Source organism: Dendrobium catenatum, unplaced genomic scaffold (genome assembly GCF_001605985.2).
Source record: "Dendrobium catenatum unplaced genomic scaffold, ASM160598v2 fragScaff_scaffold_880, whole genome shotgun sequence".
Classification (NCBI taxonomy): domain Eukaryota; kingdom Viridiplantae; phylum Streptophyta; class Magnoliopsida; order Asparagales; family Orchidaceae; genus Dendrobium; species Dendrobium catenatum.
The window spans coordinates 1,582,387-1,607,330 of record NW_021319342.1 but is presented as its reverse complement, the minus strand read 5'-3'; the positions used below and the strand labels follow the sequence as shown (position 1 = coordinate 1,607,330).

At 35.0% G+C, this 24,944-nt stretch overlaps 1 protein-coding gene across 7 annotated transcripts in view; it reads right to left on the bottom strand.

Moving 5' to 3' along the window:
• Positions 1 to 827: 827 nt before the first annotated feature.
• Positions 828 to 24,944, bottom strand: part of LOC110097270 (auxin response factor 12-like) — an 89,628-nt gene continuing 65,511 nt past the window's right edge. For 4 of the 7 annotated variants that reach the window (XM_028697143.1, XM_020823544.2, XM_028697142.1 and 1 more), the window contains 4 exons: positions 3,094 to 4,079; positions 2,821 to 3,011; positions 2,002 to 2,122; positions 828 to 1,273 (listed from right to left, as the gene is read on the bottom strand). In XM_028697143.1, coding sequence (XP_028552976.1) covers positions 2,035 to 2,122; positions 2,821 to 3,011; positions 3,094 to 4,079 — 1,265 coding nt within the window. In that variant the 3' untranslated portion in view covers positions 828 to 1,273; positions 2,002 to 2,034. Of the gene's footprint in view, positions 1,274 to 2,001; positions 2,195 to 2,820; positions 3,012 to 3,093; positions 4,080 to 24,944 lie in introns of all 7 variants that reach the window. The other 3 variants (XR_003701582.1, XR_003701583.1, XM_020823543.2) reach the window with 3 other exon arrangements.

Genomic DNA, 24,944 nt, shown 5'->3' with positions numbered 1-24,944 from the left:
ATCAACACTCAAAAAGATTATTAGATTAAGTCACACGTGCCTAAATGGAAGCATAAAAAACTAGAAGAGTATCAAAATTTAAAAGCATATCATTGTCTAAATTACCTCTTAATTACATGCTCCTAAACAATGAAGCTTCCAGAAAAGAAAAAAAAAAAAAAAATCATCCTAATCATCAATTTCATGAGTCTGCCTACCTATTAGTATCATTATAAGTGCTGTAGTTTAATAAAATCATACAACCAAAGACAATAGAAAACATCTTACTACATCCAACCTTGAGAATGCAGAACCTCAAGTTCTCCCCTACGAGGCATCCTTCCTCCTCTTTTGGAAGAGAATATAATAGGAGTCCACCTCTTGTCAAAAGTCGGTGGAAGATTAATCAAGTGGATTTATTTCTTCGTATGCATAAGATACTCAATATCATCATCCTATTTCATTAATTGAAAAGGATTGAATATAACCTACAATAAAAAAAACTCTACACCAACTCATGTATTTAATGCACGAATGCCAATAAGAAAGTATAATCCAATATTCAATGTAAATAGGGACACCCTTATAGAGCATGAGAGCTGTTTTGGCTTTCAATAACATGAAACATGGATTCCATCATGAACTCACCAAACTTAGTAGGAATAGTAATATAGTCAGGAATCTTTTAGCCCATTATCCATGACGTAAAACATGACGTTTTTACTTTTTTAAAATGATATTTATGGTAATTTTATTTTACTTGTAAAGGGCCAAAGCATGAATATAAATGAATTAGAATTGCTTCAAAAAAAAAAAAAAAAAAAAAGAAAGAACAAAAGAGAAACGCATTCGGATTAAGGCGTTGATTAAGTTATCTCACTAGTGATCTAGAGATAATATCCAAAGCACAAAAATCTCTTCATAAATCCATGGATAAGGATAAATTCCTCAGTCCTCGAATCCTACTTACATTACAGGAGCTAAATTCACTGGATGTCCAAAATTATTCCAGTAATCGAATCTTAGATCCACGCTTTAGATATATTCTAGGACACTTTGTTCTTTACAAATTAGAATTAAATAAGATAAGAAGATAAAATATACTATTTAAGAGTACATGGAACAGCTAAGAGCATGGTTATTGGCGAGAAGTAAATGGAAGAGCAAATAGGAACCTGCACAACAAGGATTTTATAGCATAAATATCTGTATCTTATGCAGATTTTACTGTCATACGTTTAACAGTAGACAGTACAGACTTTGGGCACCTACGGGGATTTCACCTCGAGCAGACCTACAAAATATGACACCTGATCAGATAAAAGTGCAGAAATAGCGTTCATATTCTCATACCATAATGATGGAATAATCTCATAAACTAGCATGCCTTCGTAGTGTATTTGCAACGTTAAAAAAGGTCGCATTTACTCGGTTAACCACTTGAAGAAACACATCGTTATTTCTCACAATGAATCCAAATGATAGGAAAACAGTTTTATGATGATGGTCAACAGCGTCATCCAAACTCATAAAAGTTTCATCCCAGAACTTTGAAGTAGATTCATTTGGCGGACTAGTGCTTAAAGTCAACTAAAAATATGATAATATGGATCCTTCTGGAGGGAGGGAAGGAGGGGAGGGAGTCACTTCTCTAGACAATCTTTGATATTGATCAGAAAAAATACTACTGGAAAATGCAAACAAAAAATCTCCCACACGTTATAAATAAGATACCCCCGTGGACCAACTTTGATTTGAGCAAAACTTGTGCAACCGAGGAATGGAAACAAAAAAGACACCTTACTAAATTAAATAAGAGGAACTACAACTATTATACATTTATATTATCCGGTTATACATAAATATATATTCCCCACATTACAGGGCATGGACACATGCATGCAACAACATTCAAAATAATAATTATGCGTATTAAGATTTGATAGTGCCTAAATAAAAAAAAATACTTAGAATGTTCACCGCAGTATAGGAATATTCTGGTGCAAGCACAAATAAACTTACTTGCCATTTGGTTTGATTGAAATTCAAAGTTAATTAGCTCAAGTCAACTCCCTGCTGCCCCATTTGCTGAACATCCTCTGGTGAAAGTATTTTGATGTACCACACATTGTTCACAAACGATCTGCATTAATTAGAAATGAATACCAGGTGAAGAGGTACAGGTTTTGATCGGCCAACCATGAATGCACAAAGTCTGCATAGGCATTGTACAAAGCTACGATATATTGATCACATCTTACAAATAACACAAGAAATTTTTATAGCTACAAAATGTTGAAGCGTATATAAGTAACTGTACGCCAGGTGTTTTGCCAGAAAAATTATTTAATTACTCAGCATACATAGTTTTCATACTTGGTTACTACTTCCTAGCACGACATTGCTCAGGACCAGAGATAATTTGAACTTCGTTTTCTGCTCAATAATTACTAGTATCAACGTGGGATTCCCATCACAGAACCAGCATTAAGGTTTCTTCCAATGATAGTAGAAAATCTAATTGTTTATGTTCACAGCATGCCACGTTTAAGCTAATTGAAATTTTGAACTAGTATTAAGAGAGCTAAGGTTTCTCAACCCTTGAAGCATATACACCTGATAAAGCATTTATAAATCATATAAACCTTAGTCGCTGGAGCCTTCAGAAAGCTCAATATAAATAACTGTCTCTACACATGTAACTAAAAAATAGTTATAGACAATTGATGTTGCTTAAGTTGCAGATAGTTGGGAAATGAATATATGAATGTTGATGAGAAGCATAAGCTGATCAATGTTTCTTTAAATTGAAGATGTTCAAGGTTAATAATAAAGTCTTACTCCCAAGGGTCGTCTCCAAGAAGAAGCACATCATTCTCCCTGTCAACAAATACAAGCTGCCAGCCTGATCTAAGAGGGTTTTCAAGTTGACCCTCAATACCAAACATCTGACCCAGTGCCTTTCGTAATTCAGTATAGTTGCTGAAACGAGTGATGTCGAGTGACCTCCCAACCGAGCCTGACTTGTAAACCTGAAAGTAAGTTACAAGATAGATAACCTTGGAGTTCCAATCTATAAGAAATGGGGGGAAAATTTTTTCTTAACACACCCACCTTTACAAAAGTTTTGATTGATGGATCAATGTCGTAGGTATGCTGCAACATACCTGATGACTCATCAAGGCTGTGATAAAGTGAATTTTGAAGATAAGAAGTGGTAAATGGCATGCTGGATACAACATTGTCATTATTGTTTGCGTTTAATAGATTAGGCACAACATTGCCAAGAAGCAAGGAAGAACCAACATTGATATCAAATAGGCTGTGGTTTTGTGTATCAGTGGGAGAGACATCAGATTCCCTTGTATCATCTTTTCCGTGAAATGGTTGAAGCAAAACTGTATTACCAAAAGTAGAAACCTTCTGCAATGCAAACTGTGGATCCCATTTTTGCTGATGCTGCTCAGCCAGCATTGTCTGACCAGTTTTTGCAAAGTGCAAGTTATTAGCATTTGTTCCAGAATAAGCCGCTGCTGACAAATTCTGTATGCAACTGGGTGTTGCAACTGATGAAAAGTTCATAGTTGAATCAGGAAATACAGATTTTTGAGATAATGGAGAGGGTATTGGCAGCTGTTGCTGTTCTATATTATTAATCTGAACATGAAATAGTTCTGGATAAGTTGGTTGCTGCTGACCTTTTTGCTTCTGCTGATCACCGTATGGCTGTTGCAACAGCTGATTTGAAGTAATGTTTGGTTGACTATCCAACAGAGACTGAGCTTGAGAATTCATTATCTGTTCATGGTGAGCTTGTTGAATAACTTGCTGCTGCAGCAATGGGTTCATACAGAACTGCTGAGGGAACTGAAACGGCTGCTGGAAGTTTAGAAATGGCTGCCTAAGTGAATCCATGCCTCTAATATCACAAGCTGCAGCATCCATTGCTTGGTAAGGAGTGTGATTGTTTCCCAATTGTGGTTGGACCTGCTGCTGAACACACGGACCAATTCCAGGAGATTGAAAATTCAAAGACCTAATACCCCCCCCTGAGCTCCCCCTAAGCCACATGTATGCATTCCCCTCATCTAACTTGTAGTCTGACATAATGAAAGAAAAGAAATGTGAGCCAACAGATGTTTATCATATATATGGATTCTTAAACATCACATACTATTAAGCCTATCAACTATTAAAAATGATATCCAATGGGAGAGAGAGAAAATTAATGGGTGTATCTTTTTCTCTTACAGAACTGCCATGTGGCATATAACACCTACTGAATATATTTTTCCACATTATTCACTTTTGATGTATATGTTATCAATCTTTTGAAATATTTCTAATTTTAAGTATCCTCATTAACAATATCGCAACTATTTGGAGTTGATTTTATGAATCCTTGCTTTTCATTTGTTCATATAGAGTGGTACCAGAGGCATAACTATATTATTCACAAATTATTTTGAACTTTTATCTATGACACCTTAGATTTCATTCTCTCCTAATCCTCCAACATTAATTTTATCTGCCTATCTAATGGGCATATTCTCGCTTTGTTGTGCAATCCAAATAAAAAAAATCTCTTTCAATCACCTTATCTTTAATAGATGACCCACAAATCATTTTTCTAATATAATCATTCATAAAGTAGTCTTCCTAATTTTTTCATGCACCCATATTCACATTCTCATTTCTATCATGCTCACGTTTGCTATCAATATATTTTTTACTACCCAACACAGATCCATTCATTAGCAATGACCAAATTGCAATTTTATAAAATTTAGTTTTAAATATCAATTATATCCCATATTAGAATTTAAAAAAGCAATATGCGACGCAAAGATCATATCTTTTAATGATTTATATAATAGATTAGATATTAAGGAGGGAGAAAGATATCTCTATAAGTTAGCCAAACAAAGAGATAGGAGTAGTAAGGTTTTAGTTCAAGTGAAGTTTATTACGGATGAAAATCAAAAAGTACTTTTCTTAGAAGATGATATTCAAAAAAGGTGAACGAGATATTTTGCTAAATTTTTTAATGAAGAATGTGAAAATACGATTGACTTTAGTGATCTTAGCATCCTAAATGAAAATTAAATTTTTTGTTTTAATCAGCATATTAGTAAAACAGAGTTAGAGAGGTTTTAAAGAAAATGAAGTATGGAAAAACTGTTGGACCTGATGATATTCCAATAGAGGTGTGGAAATGCTTAGAAGATGAAGGAATTTCTTGGCTTACTAAACTTTTTAATACTATTTTGAAGACTAAAAAGATATCGGATGACTGGAGAATGAGTGTGTTTCCTATTTTTAAGAATAAAGGTGACGCACAAGATTGTGCAAATTATAGAGGAATTAAGCTAATGTGTCATACTTTAAAACTATGGGAGCGAGTTATGGAGCATAGGTTGCGGTGTGATACTAATGTTTCTCAAAATCAATTTGGATTCATGCCGGGTAGGTCTACTATGGAAGCCATACATTTATTTAGAAGTTTGATGGAGAAATATAGAGAGAATAAGGAGGATCAACATATGATATTTATTGATTTAGAGAAAGCATATGATAAAGTTCCAAGAGAAGTGCTATGGAGTGTTCTAGAAAAGAAAGGAGTTAATAATGCTTATATTCAAATCATTAAAGATATGTATGCAGGAGCTAGCACTTTTGTTCAAACACAAGGTGGTTTGACTAAGTAGTTTCCTATTTCGCTTGGATTACATCAAGGACCAGCCTTAAGTCTATATATTTTTGCTTTAGTCATGGATGTTCTCACTAGGCATTTGCAAGAGAATGTACCTTGGTGTATGCTTCTTGTTGATGATATTCTTCTTGTTGATAAGACAAGAAAAAAAGTTGAAGGTAAACTTGAATTATGGAGGTCAACCTTAGAGTCTAAAGGTTTTTGCCTAAGTAGATCTAAAACTGAATATATGGAGTGTAATTTTAATAGCAATAGACCTAGTGAAGGCATTGTGACTTTGGGCGAGCAAGTCATTAATAAGAGTACACATTTTAGATATCTTGAATCTATTGTTCAGAGTGATAGTGAAATAGATGGGGATATTATCAGCAGAATTATTGGATGGTTGAAGTGGAGGAATGCATCGGCCTTGTTGTGAGATAGAAAAGTCCCCCTCAAACTTAAGGGAAAATTCTATAAGATGGTGGTGAGACCTGCAATGCTTTATGGTGCCGAATGTTAGCCATTAAAAGAGAAGCATAATGCTAAGTTAAGTGTTGTCGAGATGAGGATGCTCAGATGGATGAGTGGCTTTACCCTTAGAGATAGGATACGAAATGAGCATATACGTGAAAAGGTTGGAGTAGCACCAGTGGAAGATAAGATTAGAGAGAGTTGCCTTAGATGATTTGGTCACATACAACGGCGGCCTTCCGATGAGCCGGTTAGGAAAATAGAGGTATTAGATTTGACTTATGTTAAGAAAGGTAAAGATAGATCTAAAAAGACTTGGTTAGAAAATATTAGAAATGATATTTCCTTATTAGATTTAAACGAGAATTTGACTTTTAACAGGACACATTGGAGAAAAAGGATTCATGTAACCGACCCCACGTAGTGACACAAAGGCTTGATGTTATTGTGGTTGTTGTTATTAGATAAAATACTTATGTACTCCATTTTAATGGTCAGCCTCAACTCTAGAAGTAATAGTTTCATCAATAACCTATTTTTTATACATAATAAATGCAAGATACTTAAACTTATTATATATAGGTATCACTTTATCTTTAAATAATATTGCTTAATAATATTTAATCTCGCACCAATTAAAATTGCCTAATAATCTATGATTTTCATTCTCTAAATTCTAAAGCTTTTATATTCTAAAATTTTCTCCAATTTTCCCATTTAAATATTCTAACAAATGTCTCATCGATTAGAAATAAACCCCCGCTAAAGAATGCCTAAAGCATCTCAAATTAAATATCATTTGTAAAGATCTCCATAGCCAATATAAAATGATATGAACTCATACTAATTTTTGATACAAAGTACAAACCTCTTGAAATTGAAAACTCTTCAGTCATTCTGCAACTACTTAAAATATATTTGACTAATTCATGTTGTACATTAACATAGCACAAATATTTCTTGTATGGTAGGCCAGAAGTGCATATAGTCAAATTGATTCTCTAGCATTGATGTATTTTTCTAAGCATATATTTGATTAACCTATTCCCATACCTTTATAATATGTCTCATAAATTTAACTCTATAATTAACAAAATTTTAAAATCACGTGTCTTCAAGTATTACACCAAATTGCCTATTTTCCAATCATTTCTTATCCTTTGTCTTAAACATTTTGTTGACATGGTCAGTGCAATATACCTCATAACACTTCAAATAGCTATACCTCATAAATATTTACCAATTAAATATTCCCAAATGACGAAAATCATTTAACAACAAAAGGTATGAGGCTAACACAAATTCTATTTTAAGGGATTATGTTCTACTCCCATATTGAAAACCTTATCATAAATATATATGTTTTAAATGGAAATCAGAAACTGCATAAGATGAAATGATCATATATATATATATATAATTTAAATACTTTTAATATAAGATTAAAGAAAGCGCCTTAGATGGTTTGATCATATTAAATGTCAGCCTTCTGATGGCCTTATTAGAACTGTAGATGCATTAGATCAAGCCTATGTTAAGAAAGGTAGATATCGATATAAAAAAAACTTGGTTAGAATGTATTAAAAATGACATTTTTTATTAGATTTAAATGAGAATTTGACTTGTAATAGAACACAATATAGAAAAAATATTTATGTACCTGACCTCACATAGTGGGATAAAGACTTATTAGTATTTTTGGATAAATAACCCTATATGTGATAAAAAGAAAAAGCTCCTTAAAATAAAAATAGTTGACAGTATAATCAAAAAGTGTAAGAAAATATCAAAAATAAAAAATTTTGTTATAAAAATATGTTTAGATGCACATGCTTAAAAAATTGGAGAAGATATAGAGAAGTCCATAGGGATTCTAAGTAATATATAATACAAAGAATTTAACTTTTACTAATTATCCAATGGATTAGATACAAAAGGTAAAAGATGTATGTATAAGTTAGTCAAACAAAAAGATAAGAAAAAAAAAATTTACTTCAAGTGAAGCACATTAAGGATGAAGATCAAACAAATATTTTTCATAGAAGATATTCAACATAGATGGGTGGTAATATTTTGAAGAACTTTTTTATGAAGATTGTAAGAATACGATTTACTTTAATAATCTTAACACCCTAAAAAAAAAGAATTTAGTTTTTTATCAGCGTATTAATAAAATCGAAGTTAGAAATGCTTTAAAGAAAATAAAGCAGAGAAAAATAGTAGGACTTCATGATATTCAAATAGAAGTGTATAAATGCTTATGAGATCAAGGAATTTTTTTTCTTACTAAACTTTTTAATATTATTTTGAAGACTTAAATAGCTATTAGATGAGTGGATAAGAAGTTTATTGGTTTCTATTTCAATTAGATTACATCAGGATCAGCTTTAAGCCCATATCTTTTTTTCTTTAGTCATGGATATTCATTCTAGACATTTATAAGAGAATGTGTTTTGGTGTATGCTTTTTGCTGATGATATTCTTCATATTGTTAAGACTAGAGAGGGAGTTGATGAAAAACTTGAATTTTGAAGGTCAACTTTAAAGACTAAATATTTATGTTTGAGCAAATCTAAAACGAAATACATTTTAGTAATTTTAATAATTATAGATCTAGTGGTAGGATAATCACATTGATCAAAGTCATTAAAAAGAATACATGTTTTAGATATCTCTAATATAATGTTCAAAGCGATGGTGAAATAGATGGGGATATTATTAGTAGAAGGATATTATTAGTAGAATTCAAGTTAAATGATTGAAGTGGAGGAATGCATTGGGCCTATTGTGTGTAGAAACGTACCCCTCAAATTTAAAGATAAATTTTGTAAGATGGTGGTGAGACTTGCAATATTTTATGGTGTAAAATATTGTCCATTAAAAGAGAAGCATAAATCTATGGTTAGCACTGTAAAGATGAGAATGCTCAACTAAAGGAGCGGCTTTACACTTAGAGACGGAATGCAAAATGAGTATATATATGAAAAGGTTGAAGTAGCTATAGTGGAAGATAAGATTAGATAAAGTTGTCTTAGATGGTTTAGTCACATAAAACGTCAGCCTTCTCCTGACTTATTAGGAGAGTAGATGTATTAAATACACTATTTTTTTTTAAAGATGCAGAAGCAATATTATTAAGAAGGAAAGACCTAACACAAACTACTAATACAATCGCATTCCTCCTTTAACATATACAAAAAATGAGGAATATTATCGATACTAATATCGTCCAAAAGAAAACTATAACTAAGAGAAAGGTTAGCACAAACATCAACTAACTTATTACAATCCCTATCTACACAATTAAAAATAACATTATGAAAATCTTTAAGGAACGCAAGATGTTCCATGACAATGTCGACCTTATTACTCATCTTCTTTAGACCTTCATGAAGAAACTTGATAATATTAACATTGTCCCCTTCAATTATAATCCCCTTATAATGCAGCATCCAATCTTTCGTAACAGAACTAAAGGAATGAATAGCTAGCATTTCCAATCTATATGCACCCCAATGTACACCACTGAATCCAAATGCCAATAGAAACCTTCCCTTATGGTCCCGGAATACACCCCCAACTCCTGCCTAATATGATGATAGCAAGGAAGCATCTACATTAACTTTAATCCAATCGCAAGGAGGAGGATGCCAACATTTCCTAAACAACCTATTTGGCTGATTAACACCCCAGTAGCCAGACCTTACCATAACACATCCAACTGAGGATGATAAAGAAGCAAAGCTAACTGAACTCATAACAATAAAAATATTATTGTCCTCCCCTCCACCGTACACAATTTTATTCTTGGATTTCCAGCATAGAAAAACAACAGAACTGTACAGGTTTACTAAAAATATGTTCTTGGACTCACAATCCTCCAACCAAGTGCAACATTCTTGAAATGAGACAAAAGAAGGAATACCGAACCCCCATTTATTCAGATACTGAATTACGTGTATTAGCTTTACGTAGCTCACAGCCATATGACAAGAATCTTCTGTAACCAAACAACCTCTAGGACATAACTCGCAATCCCTCAACCTTCTATGCACCAGGAATTGACAAGAATAGAATTATGATACAACTACCACTAGAAAACTTCCACATGAGGATTAAGTTTAACCTTCTTAATCCAGCTCCAAGACAGATTTTCAATAGGAAGTTGCACCAAAGAATCAAAAGCCAAAGCAGAAATAGATCTTCCCGACTTCTGATTAATAAGTTCCACTTGGTCTTCTATCAATTCTGGAGGAATCTGGACTTGACATATCAGCAAGATCAAATCCTCCCCAAAATAATTTTGAAGCTCCTCTTTGTTCCATCATCATCCACAATGAATTTATCCACAGTCATATCATTGCTTTCTGGAGTTGAGACAAACATAGGCCATTTATTGAAATACTTGTCCAATAACCAAACTTCATTGAATACATCAATATAACTACCCACTGCAATTTTCCACTTAACAATGGGATGAAGAGCTTTTGCATCACTTAAAATAATCTTCCAAGAGACCGACGAGCTATGCTTCTCTTCAGAGAACCAACATCGAGAACCATATTTTGCTTTGAGAACCTTATGCATCAAAGAATCTTTCTCATTGAGGAACTTCCAGGCCAACTTTGCCCTTAAAGGTCCCGCCTTGCTCATAGAAGAATGGCTTGCACAGCATTCCCCAACTCATATAATGCAGGCCCTTCCTCCCATCTTGCTTATGCCAAATAAAATCCATACACACCTTATCAATTTCAGCCAGAATTCCACTAGCAACAAGAGAATTAGTATAATGAAAATCGGAAGCGATAAAATAACAAATTTCAGAAGAATAAATCTCCAAGCTAAGGAAACAAACTTATTCCCCTAAGCATTAAGTTTTCCCATAGTTTTATCCAGAATAAATTGAAAATCAGCAGCCACGAGCCTCCTCAAAGCAATCTTCACACCCAAATAGTTCATCTCTTTAACAACTTTAAACCCCATCAAACAAGATATAATTTTCTTCATCATTTTCATAAATTTCCCAAAAAGTATGACAGATTTTTTATAATAAATTTTTTGGCCCGACCAACTACAAAAATCCAACAAAATGATCCTGATCATCTTCACTACCTTAATATTAGCTTTAACAAAAATCAAAATATCATCTGCATAAAGTAAATGAGATATCCTCGGAGCATTTGGACGAACTTTAATACCAATCTCATTGCCTTTTTGAATTAAAGCATTTGATAATAATTGAGAGGATAATATAAATAAGAATGGAGATAAGGGACAACCTTGTTGAAACTCGCTTCTAGCTTCAATCCAATTGGAAGATTTGCCATTAATTAAAACTGAAAACCTTGGATCCTCCACATACTCTATTATAAGCCTCGAAAACTTCAAGGGAAAGCCAAAGTAATTTAAGACTTGCTCCAAAGTATTCCACCCCATACTTTCATAGGCTTGCTCCATATCAATTTTGAAAGAAACCAAACCTTTAGAAGATTTAGAAAATCTGAATATGTGAAACACTTCTTGAGCTATCAATACATGATCGGATAGAGACCATCCCTTCACAAAGGCTGCTTGCTCTTTAGAAATAAGCTTTGGAATTATTGACTTGAATCTATAAAGAAGAATTTTAGCCACCCCCTTATATTGTCTTACACAAACTAATAGGTCTGAAGTTAGAAGGAACCAGCGGATTGTCAACCTTTGGAATGAGCAAAACCAACGTATCCTTCCAATCAGAGTCCATTCTTTCCATGGTAAAGAAATGGTTAATTGCGTTCCACACATCAGATTTAATCATGGAGCAATATGCCTTAATAAAGGAATACAAAATCCCATAATTTCCAAGTGATATATTACCACCAAGAAGATTCACTACTCCCATAACTTCATCCATAAATAAATCCGCCTCTAGCATTCTCCCATCATCTTCGTTTAGCACACAAATTGGGGACGACCAACCCTCCAACACACAATTTCAAGACCGTCACTAATCTTTAAAAAAATTAAAGGAGATGTCTTCAATTTGAGCTTGGTCTTCAATTATCACCCCACTCCCATCGTTGATCTTGTAAATACGAGTCGCATCCTTCTTGCACTAGCAAAAGAGTGAAAAAACTTAGAATTAATATCCTCATCTTCCATCCATCTGACCTTAGCACTTTGTCTCCACCAAGTATTTAAACGAGCAAGAGTACTATTAAGTTCATTCACCTTTAATCTGAGCATCAGAATTTTCTCATCAGAAAGGCCACCAACATTAGCTTCCTCCATTTACAACTCCATAATTTCCTTTTTAAGACAATCATTCAATTGATTAAGATCACAAAGCTTCACTTTACTCTAATAGTATAAAGCTTTCAAGACCCTTTTAAACTTGATATTAAGAATATCAGGATAACTCCCCATCATCCTCTTATTCCAAGCTTTAAGTGCCACAGCCGATGAAGCAAAATGAGAGGCCCAAGTATCTACAAATCTTAAGACCCTGTTGGCCTTAGGATCTTGACTCCAAAGATTCAAAATAATGGGGCAATGATCTAAAGCAACCCTTGCAAGATGTTGCACAACCATTAACTGAGAAACATTCAAAGCAGTTGAATTTATAAAGAACCTATCCAATCTCTCCAAAATTCAAGCACCCCGAATTTTGTTATTACACCAAGTGAATTTAGGCCCAACATAAGCAACCTTATGATAATCGTTATTAGTTAAAAGAGACTTCTTCTTAAGTCCTTAGAAAAACAAAAACCTTTTCCCTCCCCTTTTATCACCTTTAGACAACAAGCAATTAAAGTCTCCACCTACCACCGATGGAATGTCCTTCGAAGAAAGGTTTTCAATTTTATTCCACAGCTCCCTTCTTTTATATGCATCGTTGTTCCCCTCCAAACTCCTTTATTATGGATATCTAACTCACCAATCACACATTGATAAGAAGATTCCATAGTAGCAAAAAAAGCGAACTTCGACTTTCATAACACGAGGATACCTCCAAACAACCCGTCAGAAGGAAAATGAAGAAAAAAATCCCAATAAACTACAATAAGAACATTACCTTCCTTCATATCAATAGAAGTTAACTTAGTCTTCAACAAGCCAACAAAAATCACATCATTTTCCTTAAAAAATTCCTTAAGGTAGAGAGAAGCTTGAATTTTTCTAGCTCCTATACAAATCCAAAAAGCGACGGTCGTCAATGATAATGTGAAGGGGAACAATCTCCCATTTTTTCTTTATTCCCCACATCCATTTTCCCGCTTCTAGGAACCAACTTAATAGGACCGAGCCTCTTAAGTTCTTTACCAGGCTTCCTTTTCACAGATGAAATACCTCCATCCATACCACCACCCTTAGCCGTTTCCAAAAACACATTAATCATTCCCAATAGGAGAGCCCACCACCTCCATCTTATCCCCACCAAAGTAAGCAACAATATTCTCATCCTTACTTCCACATTCAAGTCAGACCCCACCTCCTCACCAATCCCACTTAACACATCAAACTTATTAGCATCATGAATAATAGGTGATGAAATAGAAATACACTTCTTACCCAAATCTAAAATGGCAGCATCACAGGGAGACGAAACCTCCAAGTTTTGATTAACATCAACTTCACCAACAAGAATAGCCGAAGACTGAGAACCACCTTCAATAACATTTTCTGGACCAGGCACCTCAACAAGATCAACCAGACGATCTGTTCTATCTCCACCACCCCCAGGCACACACTTTTCAACTTGATTCCCCATACCAGTTTTGATAACATTCTGATTCCCCCTCCTATCAGAAAACTTAAATCTCCCCTTATCATAGTCACATGGATCCAAGGACCATAACCAGATCCATTCCTGTCCATATCTGCAGCTCCAATGCCACCCTCAGAGATCCCCGAGCACTAACAATAGCAGGCAAAATCTTATCCCCATAGCTATTCATCTCAGGTAGAGAAGCTTCACCCTTAACCTCCTTCGACCTCTCTTCTGCACAATTATTTTTGTAGTGGCCAATCTTATCACACTTAAACAGAATTTAGAGATCCTCTCATAGTCAATTTTCTGGAAGAATCTACTAGAACTTCCTTCAGCCCACACGCCTAAGAGAAACTTGCTATCCAACATAATCCGAACACAAACGAGGACAATTTCTCTTCTTCCCCATTGAAACATATTTCCATCAAACATATACGGCTTGCCTACTTGAGATGCTATTTTGCAAACATTATTCTCATCCCAACACTGCAATCGAAGATTTGGCATTCTAATCCACAACGGAGCTGATAGACCCTTCAATGATGAAGGAGAGAAGGAAGGAGACCACTAGTCAACACCAACAATGTGACCATTAACATACCAAGGCCCTTCAGACAAAACTGAATCCATTGCCTCTGAATCATTAAATGAACAAAGCACCCATTCTATGCCCAGCATGGTAAGATGAAATTTACCGAAATGACTCCATTGCCTTCTCAAATCAAGGCTGATCACATGAAATGGAATGTTATTTCCAAACACTTTAATAACTAAAGCATTTAGCAACTTCCTAGTATTCTCCCACACATTTTCTTCATGTAACTTCACTGCTTTTCCATCTTCCGTTAAGAAAGATCCCAAGCACAAATGATCAATTCTAATATTTGGCTTTCTACTCCATACATTGGGCATGACATTTCCAACAGAATCCTTAATAGCTGGTAAAGAAGATTCATTAATTCCTTGGTCAACCAAATTCAAATCACCTGAATCACATTGGCGGACTTTCTCACGATCATCTGAAATTTGGTGAACCTTAACCTTAGGCTTCTCAGAACTTTAAACAGTAACCTTGTCAGCAATATCATTAGTGGCTTTTGGAGCAATAAGGCCATTAACCGACAAACCAGTTTTACTAATCGGATTTACAGAAGTATCAGGAATAGAAACCGAACTCCCAAATTTATTAAAATAAATCTTTAACCTAGCTGAGGATGAAGCATCTGTATTTAAATTTTTGTCCCCTCCGACACCGAAGGGATTAGAATTAATATATTTTAGGCTTTTGAAACCAACATCTACCACCACTTCTTTACCTTTCCCCACAACTTTCACAACCTTCTTAACATTCAATAAACCACCTTCCTTGATAACTAAAGGCTTCTCTTTAATCGAATTGTTCCGAACTTCCGGGATAGAAGAATTACCCAATGACATAACTCCGCCAGAAGGACGACCAGAGGATTTCAAACCAGATTGAGTATGCACCCAAGAAGCTCCATTTGATGGACTACCACCACCAATCGAAAATGGCTGATGACCGCCGATGGATGGACGGCGTCCATCCGCCGCCATAATAGAAGTCAAAACCGATGGGGCACATAATTTCAAAATCGCTTTTTCTCTCAAGAAAACCAGACTCTCACTCTAGAAAACCGGTTTAGATTAGCACTTATATAGAGTTAATATCAAAAATAACATTTTTTATTAAATTTAAATGAGAATTTGTTCTTAATAAAACACAATGGAGAAAAATGATTCATATTGCCGAGCCCACAGTGGGATAACAACTTGTTGTCGTTGTTGCATAAACAACCTAGCCTGGCTAAAAAAATCCGTTACATAGATTAAATAAATAACTAATTACAATCAACCTGGTAACAAATTACTAAAGTTGCTAACAAATAACAAAATTAATGACATTAACAAAGAATAACCCTCTGCTATAATGATACTAACAAGTTGCTAGCAAATAACAAAATTAATGACATTAACTAAGAATAACCCTCCGCAATAATTAAATAGAAATGACAAAAAATAACTCAAAATCCATTACAAAAGAAAATTTCAAAATTTATATCCGAATCACAAAGAGCACGGTTAAACTTCAATTTTGCTTCCGATTTATAACTGCCATAATCAATGAGCCAAATGGACAATGCTCAACCTAATTGATGACAAACTTACATATTAATATAAGGTAAATTTCGGAACTCATTAAATATGACATTGTCATGATCAAGTTATCTTTATGTTATTTTGATACCGTCTTTATTATTTGAGTCAAGATCTTATGTATTAGAACATGTTTGATTGTATATTATTTTCTTTCGTGCTTTTAATTTGGACCACATGTGATTTAACAGTCTTTGTGTCATGTTGTATTTTGGAATTATATATTTGGGCTCATTTTTATACATGAGTCATGTTGGACCTTTATGTTATTGAGTTTGGTGACAGCTATAAAACATGATGGTAGTTAGAATTTGGTTGTAGGTATGGATATGGTGGTAGTTTCAAACATATATTTTGGTATCTGCAGGTAACTTTCTTTTATTTCTATATAGTCTCTTATAATGTAAAGCACTTATGAATGAAGAAAAATAACCTTATTTTTACTTTATCTTCATGTGATTCCCACCCCTAGAGTAACACTTCTTCAGTGTCTAAGTTCACAATCCTTGAATAGCTTTCAAGAAAGGAGAATTCAATCTGCATCAAATGACTTCCCGCATCGGACAATCTAGAGTTATTGGTAAAATCAATTGAACTATGGAATGACACATCAAGAGTGGTGAATTGGTGTTTTAAAAATATTTTTCAAAACTTTTGAATTAAAAACCAAAATCTAATTCAATGCGGAAGTGATCAAAGTTCACAATGCCAACCAAAAGAAAATACTAATTTTTGTATTTTTTATTCTCTAGAAAAAGAAAATAATTTTTTTTTGTTCTTTTAGTTTTTTGTTTTTATTTTCTTTTTAAAACAAAAAAATAAACTTCGATCAACCAAAATTATCTCTATATCATAATAATAGTCAAACACAAACCAAATTGCAGAAAACAAAATATGAAGGAAAGTAAAAAAACAGCAAAAGTAAATGACCTACGTCCACTCCCCGAAGTCCTTTTTGGGTATTGAACTAATCACTAGTCAATCTCCTTTAGCCCTCACAGCTAGGCGACAAATCCCTTACAAAATCACTTCCACCTCGAAGCGATGGAGAGCCAAAATCCTTTTCACCTCCTCGGTGCGGCAGAGTAGTTGGAATCCCTTTCACCTCCTCGATGCAACGGAGAGCCGAAATCCCTTTCACCTCCTCGGTATGGCGAAGAGCCAGAATCCCTTCTACCTCCCGAGTATGACAAAGAGCTAAAATCCCTTTCACTTCCTAGGTGCAGTGAAAAACTTGAATCCCTTTCACCACCTCAGTGTGGCAGAGAACTGAAATCTCTTTCACATCCTCAGCTTAACCGAGAGCCAAAATCACTTTCACCTCCTCGTTATGACAGAGTAGTTGGCGGCCTTTGACATCAAAGGATTCTTCATAGAGCTTCCCTCAAGAAAAAATACTAACACATGGAGGAACTCAAGTGCTAGTTGGTCGAGCAACCGTGTGAAAATCTCTCTAGCACTCCCTTAAAATCCATAAGAATCTTCTCCCTCTCACATAATCTCACTCTTTCTCTCACTTTGCTCAATGCCCTCTCTTCAACACTTTCACAGAAGAAACACATCTTTGACGGCCAAAAAACATTTTCAAAGTCTTACCAGTAGTTTAAATAGTGGACTTCTAAAAACCCTAATTTTTCAATTCTACCAACTACATTTGTCCAATACGATTATATGATCGTACAGTACAATTAATTCAAAGCCGCTATAGAATTTCCTATACGATTGTACATCATACAGTATGATTAGTTGAAAGCAAACATCGGATCATACAGGACGAACCAAACTACCTCCAGAATGTCCTCGAGTGGTTCATACTATCCGATATAGGAACGTATAGTACAAATGATAATTAATACAGATTTGATTTGATTCATTAATCTCTTGACATAAATTAGGCAATATTTTAAAATATCTTACAATACAAATAGGTTCATACAATACGAATATGTTCGTATAGTACAAATAGTTCAATTTGTTAATTTCACATTTGCCTATTTTAAGTAAGTTTGATACGACGGCAGGGTTTCTGATAATAGCTAATCGTCCAATACGATGTGTTGTCATACATTATGATTAGTTACACTTAAAATTATTTTTCTCTAAATTAAATTAAATATTTTAATTAATTACTGTTTGAATGGATCGTACAATGCATATAAATCGTACAATATGATTTATTAAAAAAATTAAAATATTTATGTTTCGTTCATCTTGTGTGTGTACACGGTTGCTAAGCTAACATATGCCTTATTACAGACTTTAACTAAAAAAAAAAAATTACAGTCTTTCAAAAAAATTTTAGACTGTGCAACTCTTTCTTGAGCTCTTATTCTTTGACGAACCATTGTGTATATTGAACATAAAAAATTAGTGATGCAGATAGAAAAATATATAATATATAAAGCAGGAGAAACTAAATAAACATCCAATAATAATTATAATCATCAAAACATAAGGTCGAACTTCTGGATTGTAGTGATCTCCCTCTTTTTTATGATGTCAAATATTATGGATGGAATTGCAAGTTAATTTTAATTTAAGCTCTCCTCTTACTACGTGATTTCTATAAAAATAGAGAAACTTATTTTTTGAATTTTTTTTATTTTAATTTAAAAAAAATTATGAGCAAAAAACATAGACTAAAAGCAAAATAAAATCACAACAAGCTTTGAAAAACAAATAACACAAACTGCACTTAATGATAATAAATTGGTACAACCAACACATCCCTACTCTTTTGACATCACAAAAATGAGAACTACGAATTAAACAATAATACATAACAAAAAGGAAATAACAAAAAATATAAACAAAGTACAAAGCATAGACTACACATCACATCACAAGCTACTCATAGGAGAGAACCTGACCAGGTGGTAGTGATGGTGGTTGAAAGTAACGCTGAAGTGCGGAAAATTGATCACTAAATTATACACGGTCAGTCTCGTGTTGCTGTTGAATCTGTTCCCAACAGTGAGTGGATTGCTCGATGTGTGTATATACCTTCAGCTCCAATCGAGCAAAGTGCTCCGTCCAAATATCTTGAGGATAATGGTATTCAATGCGAGGAGAAGGATACACTAGAGCACCCCCCGCTTATGCTTCTTCCTCATACTCAGATGCATCTACTAGGGCATTACGACGCTCACTATAAATGATGTGAAAGGAATTGCCTGTGAAAAAGGTAGGCATATGGGGGTCTGGTTGCGCAGGGAAGGAAATATTGTATTTAGTTTCTAAAACATAAGCAATGGAGTCATAAAGCTAGCTTCTACTTTTGACGGGCTTGCGGATTTCTAATAGAAGTGAGATTTTCTATGTATCTAATGATCATATCAAATGCATTGAATTGTATAAAAGACATACAATAATATGTGACCAAGGACAATAAAGGAGTGATATTTATGCAATCACCAGCTTTTGGAATAACATTGTTTCAGAGAACGTGCTTAATGACATGTGCATTTAAAACCGAAGAACTTACTAAGGGCCTGATTGTGTGGTAAGATTTCCTAACTATTGTATTGATTGGTCCAATTAAAATAAAAATATCATGAAACAAACTGTGGAGCAGGACCAACATTGGACAAGTGCAGGTATTCATGCAAGTCATCCAAAGTGATAGTGACTTGACGCTGGCAAACTTAAGAATGTAAGATGGTGCGATCAGAAGTGATGCACAGGTTGGCGAAAAATTCAAGTAGTTCAATGTGATATAAAAAGGCAAGGCAACTGATGAACTGAAGAGTGGAAGGGGCAAACAACTCAAGTACCTGATATGAAAGGTTTTCCTTATTCAACATTTTGGAGTTTGTGCTGGAGGCGCCTGAATATCAAGCATAAGTGTCCTCATCCTCCTCACTTTAAAATTGATCATCTACTTTTCAATAGGAAACCAAACGAATATGCTTCAAAGCCATAAAAATTGAGTGAGGGAGTATATCTAGAGAAGGAGGTTAATTTTAAACTTGGAGGTGTGAAGAAAATGAAAAGATTACCCTCCCTTTTATAGTTTAGGTCTATCGTACAATACGATAGATGGATCATACAACGGATCGTATAGTACGATTATGTTCGTCCAAAATGCCTCATCAGGAATGTATATTCAAAGGCTAAATCGTCCAGTACGATTAGTGTTACTTCGATCATCCCGATTCGTTGGCACGATTGTTGACTAAAATAGATTATACAACACAATGAGTAATTTGTATATTACAATTAGCAATAATTATTTGTCTATAACAATTAATATAACAATTATTGGTACCCAACGGTTAAATTCTACGTGTATCGTACAGTACGATGGGTGTATTGTACAATACGATTTGAAAAAAAAAATAGGGTTTATAAGTGATGACAGGAATAATTCCACAAGTAAAAACATATGCACAAACAACAAAATTCACAATAGAATTAAATAAATTTAACAAAAACATAATGAAAACAACAAACAAACAATCTCACCTTAACATATCATACTAGCAGCCAAGTAAAATAGTAATCTTATAATCCCTCTATATTTCTTTTAATCAACTGATTTTCCATCTATATCCTTATCTAGTTTGATGGTTGGACTCATTAGTGTATTTATACTTTTAGAACCTTCAATATTGAGTTTCTTTAAGATTTCTTTAATGTATTTTGTCCGACTAAGGAAGATACCATCTTCTCTTTCTTTTAAGCTAAATCCAAAAAAATAAGTTAGCTTGTCCATCATGCTCATTTCAAACTCCTTACTCATAGTGGCCGAAAGCCAGAAAACTAATTATATAGATTTTTAGTTGTGGATCCAAATAGTATATCAACATATATTTGGACTATGAGTATGTCATCTCCAACTTTACTAAAAAATAAGGTGGGGTCTACACTACCCTTAACAAATAATTTTTTTCAAAAAAAAAAAAGGTTGTTGAGCCTATCGTATCATGTCCTAGGTGCTTGTTTCAAACCATACAATGCTTTCATAAGTTTGTAAACATGATATAGAAATGAAGCATGGTTTAAAATTGTGCAATAGGAGGCTCGCCTTGAGGCCCGCCTTTGACCAATTCCAGTAAAAAAACGCCTCAATGCTTACGCCTCGAGTTTTTTTTATAAGGCTTGCAACTCAACTTGGTTGAGGCCCGCCTCGCCTCACTGGCATGAGGCTTACGCCTCATGCTATATATATTAAAACTTATATAAATATTGAAGTAAACGCCTGACATTTGACTCTATAGGAGAGGAGGAAGGGGAGAGAGTTGCTCATCATAATGATGATTCAAATGAAGAACCCCTTAGTGATGACAGTGTTGATGACTTATGAGTTCTTATGTGATATGTCATTGTTATTTATTTTTGGAAATTGGAATTATATGTTAATGAAAAGAATATTGGGATTTAAGGAAAGATAGAATTTTGAGTTGAATTATATTTCATATTGTCTTATTATTGAGATATTTTGATTTTACTTCATATCTTATGCTTTTTTATGTTTTATATTATTCACTCATCAGTATATAAAAAATTATTATTTTATGTTTACGCAATCTTTTGATTTTGAGGCTTACGCCTCAAAACGCCTTGAGGCTTACGCCTCGCCTCACGAATGAAAAACGCCTCAATACCCGAATACGCAATTTTAAACGTTGAAATGAAGAATTCTCAGAGCCTAGGAGTTGTTCTACATACACATCCTCTTTTATAACAACATAAAAAAATGCACCCTTGACATCCATTTGATACAACTTGAAGCCTTTAAAACATGCAAATGCTAGCAAAACTCTCATGGCTTCTAATCTAACTATTGGGGCAAAAGTTTTTTTCAAAAATAATACTCTCAATATGATTATAACTCTTAGCTACTAACCTTAGTTTATCTCTAATCTCCAACCAAAAATAATTCAACTTATTCTTGAAAACCTATTTGGTGTCAACTACACTTTGATCCCTGGGTCTACTAAACAACTCTCATACATCATTTCTAACAAATTGATTAACTCTTCTTGTATTGTTAAGATTCATAATTCATCATTTAAAACTTGATCTATACTAGTTGGTTCTAACATTGAAATGAATGCAGTGTGACTAACCACTTTCCTAAGGCCTTGTGCTACGGACATTAGATCGTGAAAGGTCTTTCAGAGACGTGACTGACGATCGACGGCCACGATCGCGTCAATCTACTTTTGAGTCTTCATATGTATTTGTTTTAATTATTTGCTTTTCCCGTTTTGTCCTTATTTAAGGTCTTTGTCGTATGTACGCCCTAGGGGCAATGTCATCTTTTATTTCCTTTTCATTGTAGGAGGCTATATATAATACCCATAAGTTTCTTTAGAGGGAATGAAGAATTATTACTGAAATTTTTGCTTGGTGTTCTTGAGAGAGCTTGAGAAAAGGTTAGGGAGGAGCCTAGGAGAGGCCAAAGCGTAGTACCCAGCAGCCACCGTAGGTGAACTCTTGGTTTTCTCGTCTTTCCCTCTTTGTCCCCTTCTTTCCTTCCACCGCCGGCTAACCCCCCCTCATCATCTCCTCCTCCACCTCATGGTCAACCTCCCCTCTTTCCCCTTCAACCCCGCCGCCCTCCCTCCCCACGCCACCAACCAGCCACCGGCAAAAGGCCACCCGCCCCACTCCCACGCAACCACCTCAGCCTCCTCTTTCCCTCCATCTACCTGCCGGCCACCTCTCATCCTAGCCCACTTCCTTCCAATCCCCCTCCAATATTTGTTACATTCCTGAATTGTTATGTTACTAATTTGAGAAGGATTTGAATTCAAATTCAAATACTTTTTAAATTATCTTCCCCTTGCCCTCCCCACATGATTTCCCTAGCCCACTAAGACATAATTACTCCCTTTCTTTGGTCCACTTCAATCTCTAACATCCTAGCCCCGTTAATAATTGCTACCCAGAATTTTGGGATAAGTAATTGCTGTTTAGAGCTTGCGAAACAGCAACGTTGCTGTCCAAATAGATCCAGGCTGCTGCCAAGAATTTGTGCAAGACCAACCACCTTGCTATCCAGAAAATTCTTGATGTTTGGCAGGGCAGCCCGCCCTCCCAAGAGCTTGAAAATTGTTGTCCCAGTTTTTTTCCCTTGTTGTCCAGAAAATCCAACAGTCTTCTAGTGTTGTTTTGCCATCCGGGAGACTTCCGTTTGTGACCCAGAAGACCCCACTGGCTGTCCAACCGCAGAGCGTCGTCAAGAACAACCACCACACATCGGAGCTTCTTCTGTGCACCACTAACCACGCCTAAGAATTTGACTATGGTGAACTCTTCCCCAAGTTCCCTATCTTCCTAGTTTATTCTCATTTGTGGTTATAGTTTGATTCACAAAGTTCATGTTTACTCTCCTCCTCTAAAGCTTAGTGATCTAGAGAGTTGAGTGAGGGAACCTTGTATAGTGACTAATCTTATTGTTAGCGTAGGGATTTTTGTTGAAAACCTTCCATGTATGCAACGTTAGATTAATTGACTATTTTAGGATCTTAACTCCTACGCATGTGATTTGGACTAAACTTATTTTATCGCCTTATTCTTTTATCTTATCGTTAAATCAATATAAGTTTTGATTATTATTGTTCTCTAAATTTAAAACGTACAAAATTCTTATTCCAATCATTTTTGCATTTATGACCTACAATATCTGGTATCAGAGCATGGTAGGTTTAAGTTGCATGTGCTAGAACTCCTCTCAAGAACTTTACCTAACCATCTTTAATCGTGATTAGCTTCATAACATCTCAAACATATTTTATTTTCACATTATGTTTGTTGTCATGACAATTTCAGCACCCATAAAAAACTTGTGAAGTGTGTTTCCATTGTCTTTGTGCAATCCTTGCATCCTAGAACCCCCACATCCATTACCCACCCACCAATCTCACATGTTAACCGAGGTCTAGCAAGGTATCCCATTATGAGCTTGCAGTCCAGAAATTCCTGCACCATATAGCAAGTCATATTTGTGTTTTCTCCTTATTAGAGTGTTGTCCCTTACACCCAATATTCATTAGGTATCACTTAGTGCTTCCCAATGTACCCGATAGGAATTCAAAAGAAGTTAGATGACCTAGTTAACCTAGTGGGCTCTATAACTAAAATCATGAAGGAGGAACATGTTGAGTCTCCCCACTCTAGGTATGTTCCTCATTCGGTCAATCATGTTAGTCGGAAGATTACTCACTTTGCTTATACATCTAGTCCTGAACCCAAGACGCAACAACCTCACTTAGAGTCACATAACCGTCTGCCCATCTTTGGTGGTTCCTCGGACCCTTACTACTTTAAGGAATGAGTTAGACAAGTAGAAGACTATTTTAAATCACGTGACATTCCTGGGTCCCACCAAGTTAGCATTGCTAAGTCTCGTCTGAACGGTCGTGCTCATCAATTTTGGATGAGGTTGAAAGATCATAAAGACTCTCATGGAGAATACCATACTTTTGATTGAAAAGACATGAGAAGAGAACTTAAATTAAAATATCTCCCCTCTACTTGTGACCAACTATCTAAATTTAAGATTAGGTCACCCCCTGTTCATCAAACTTTTGGGTACTGCATTCTCAAGAACCCTACATATTATAGTCAGTCCTACTGACCATTTACACTCCAATCTGATATTGTGACTCCTAGTCCTCACCAAACGACAATTACTCATTTCCCTACCTCTGTGGTTACCCCTAAACCTGACCGACACACCATTCCCACTCACGTATCTAATCAGGGAGTGGCCCCAACACCTAGTGATCTTCATCTGGAACACCACCCTGCCTCTTTTGTTGGGAAAAATCATGGACATCATTGTGGTCGAGACCACCCATCCCTTAGTAACATCAGGGTTGTTTTCCCAACTTGTAGGTCTTCACCTAGCCTTGATGGCCGACC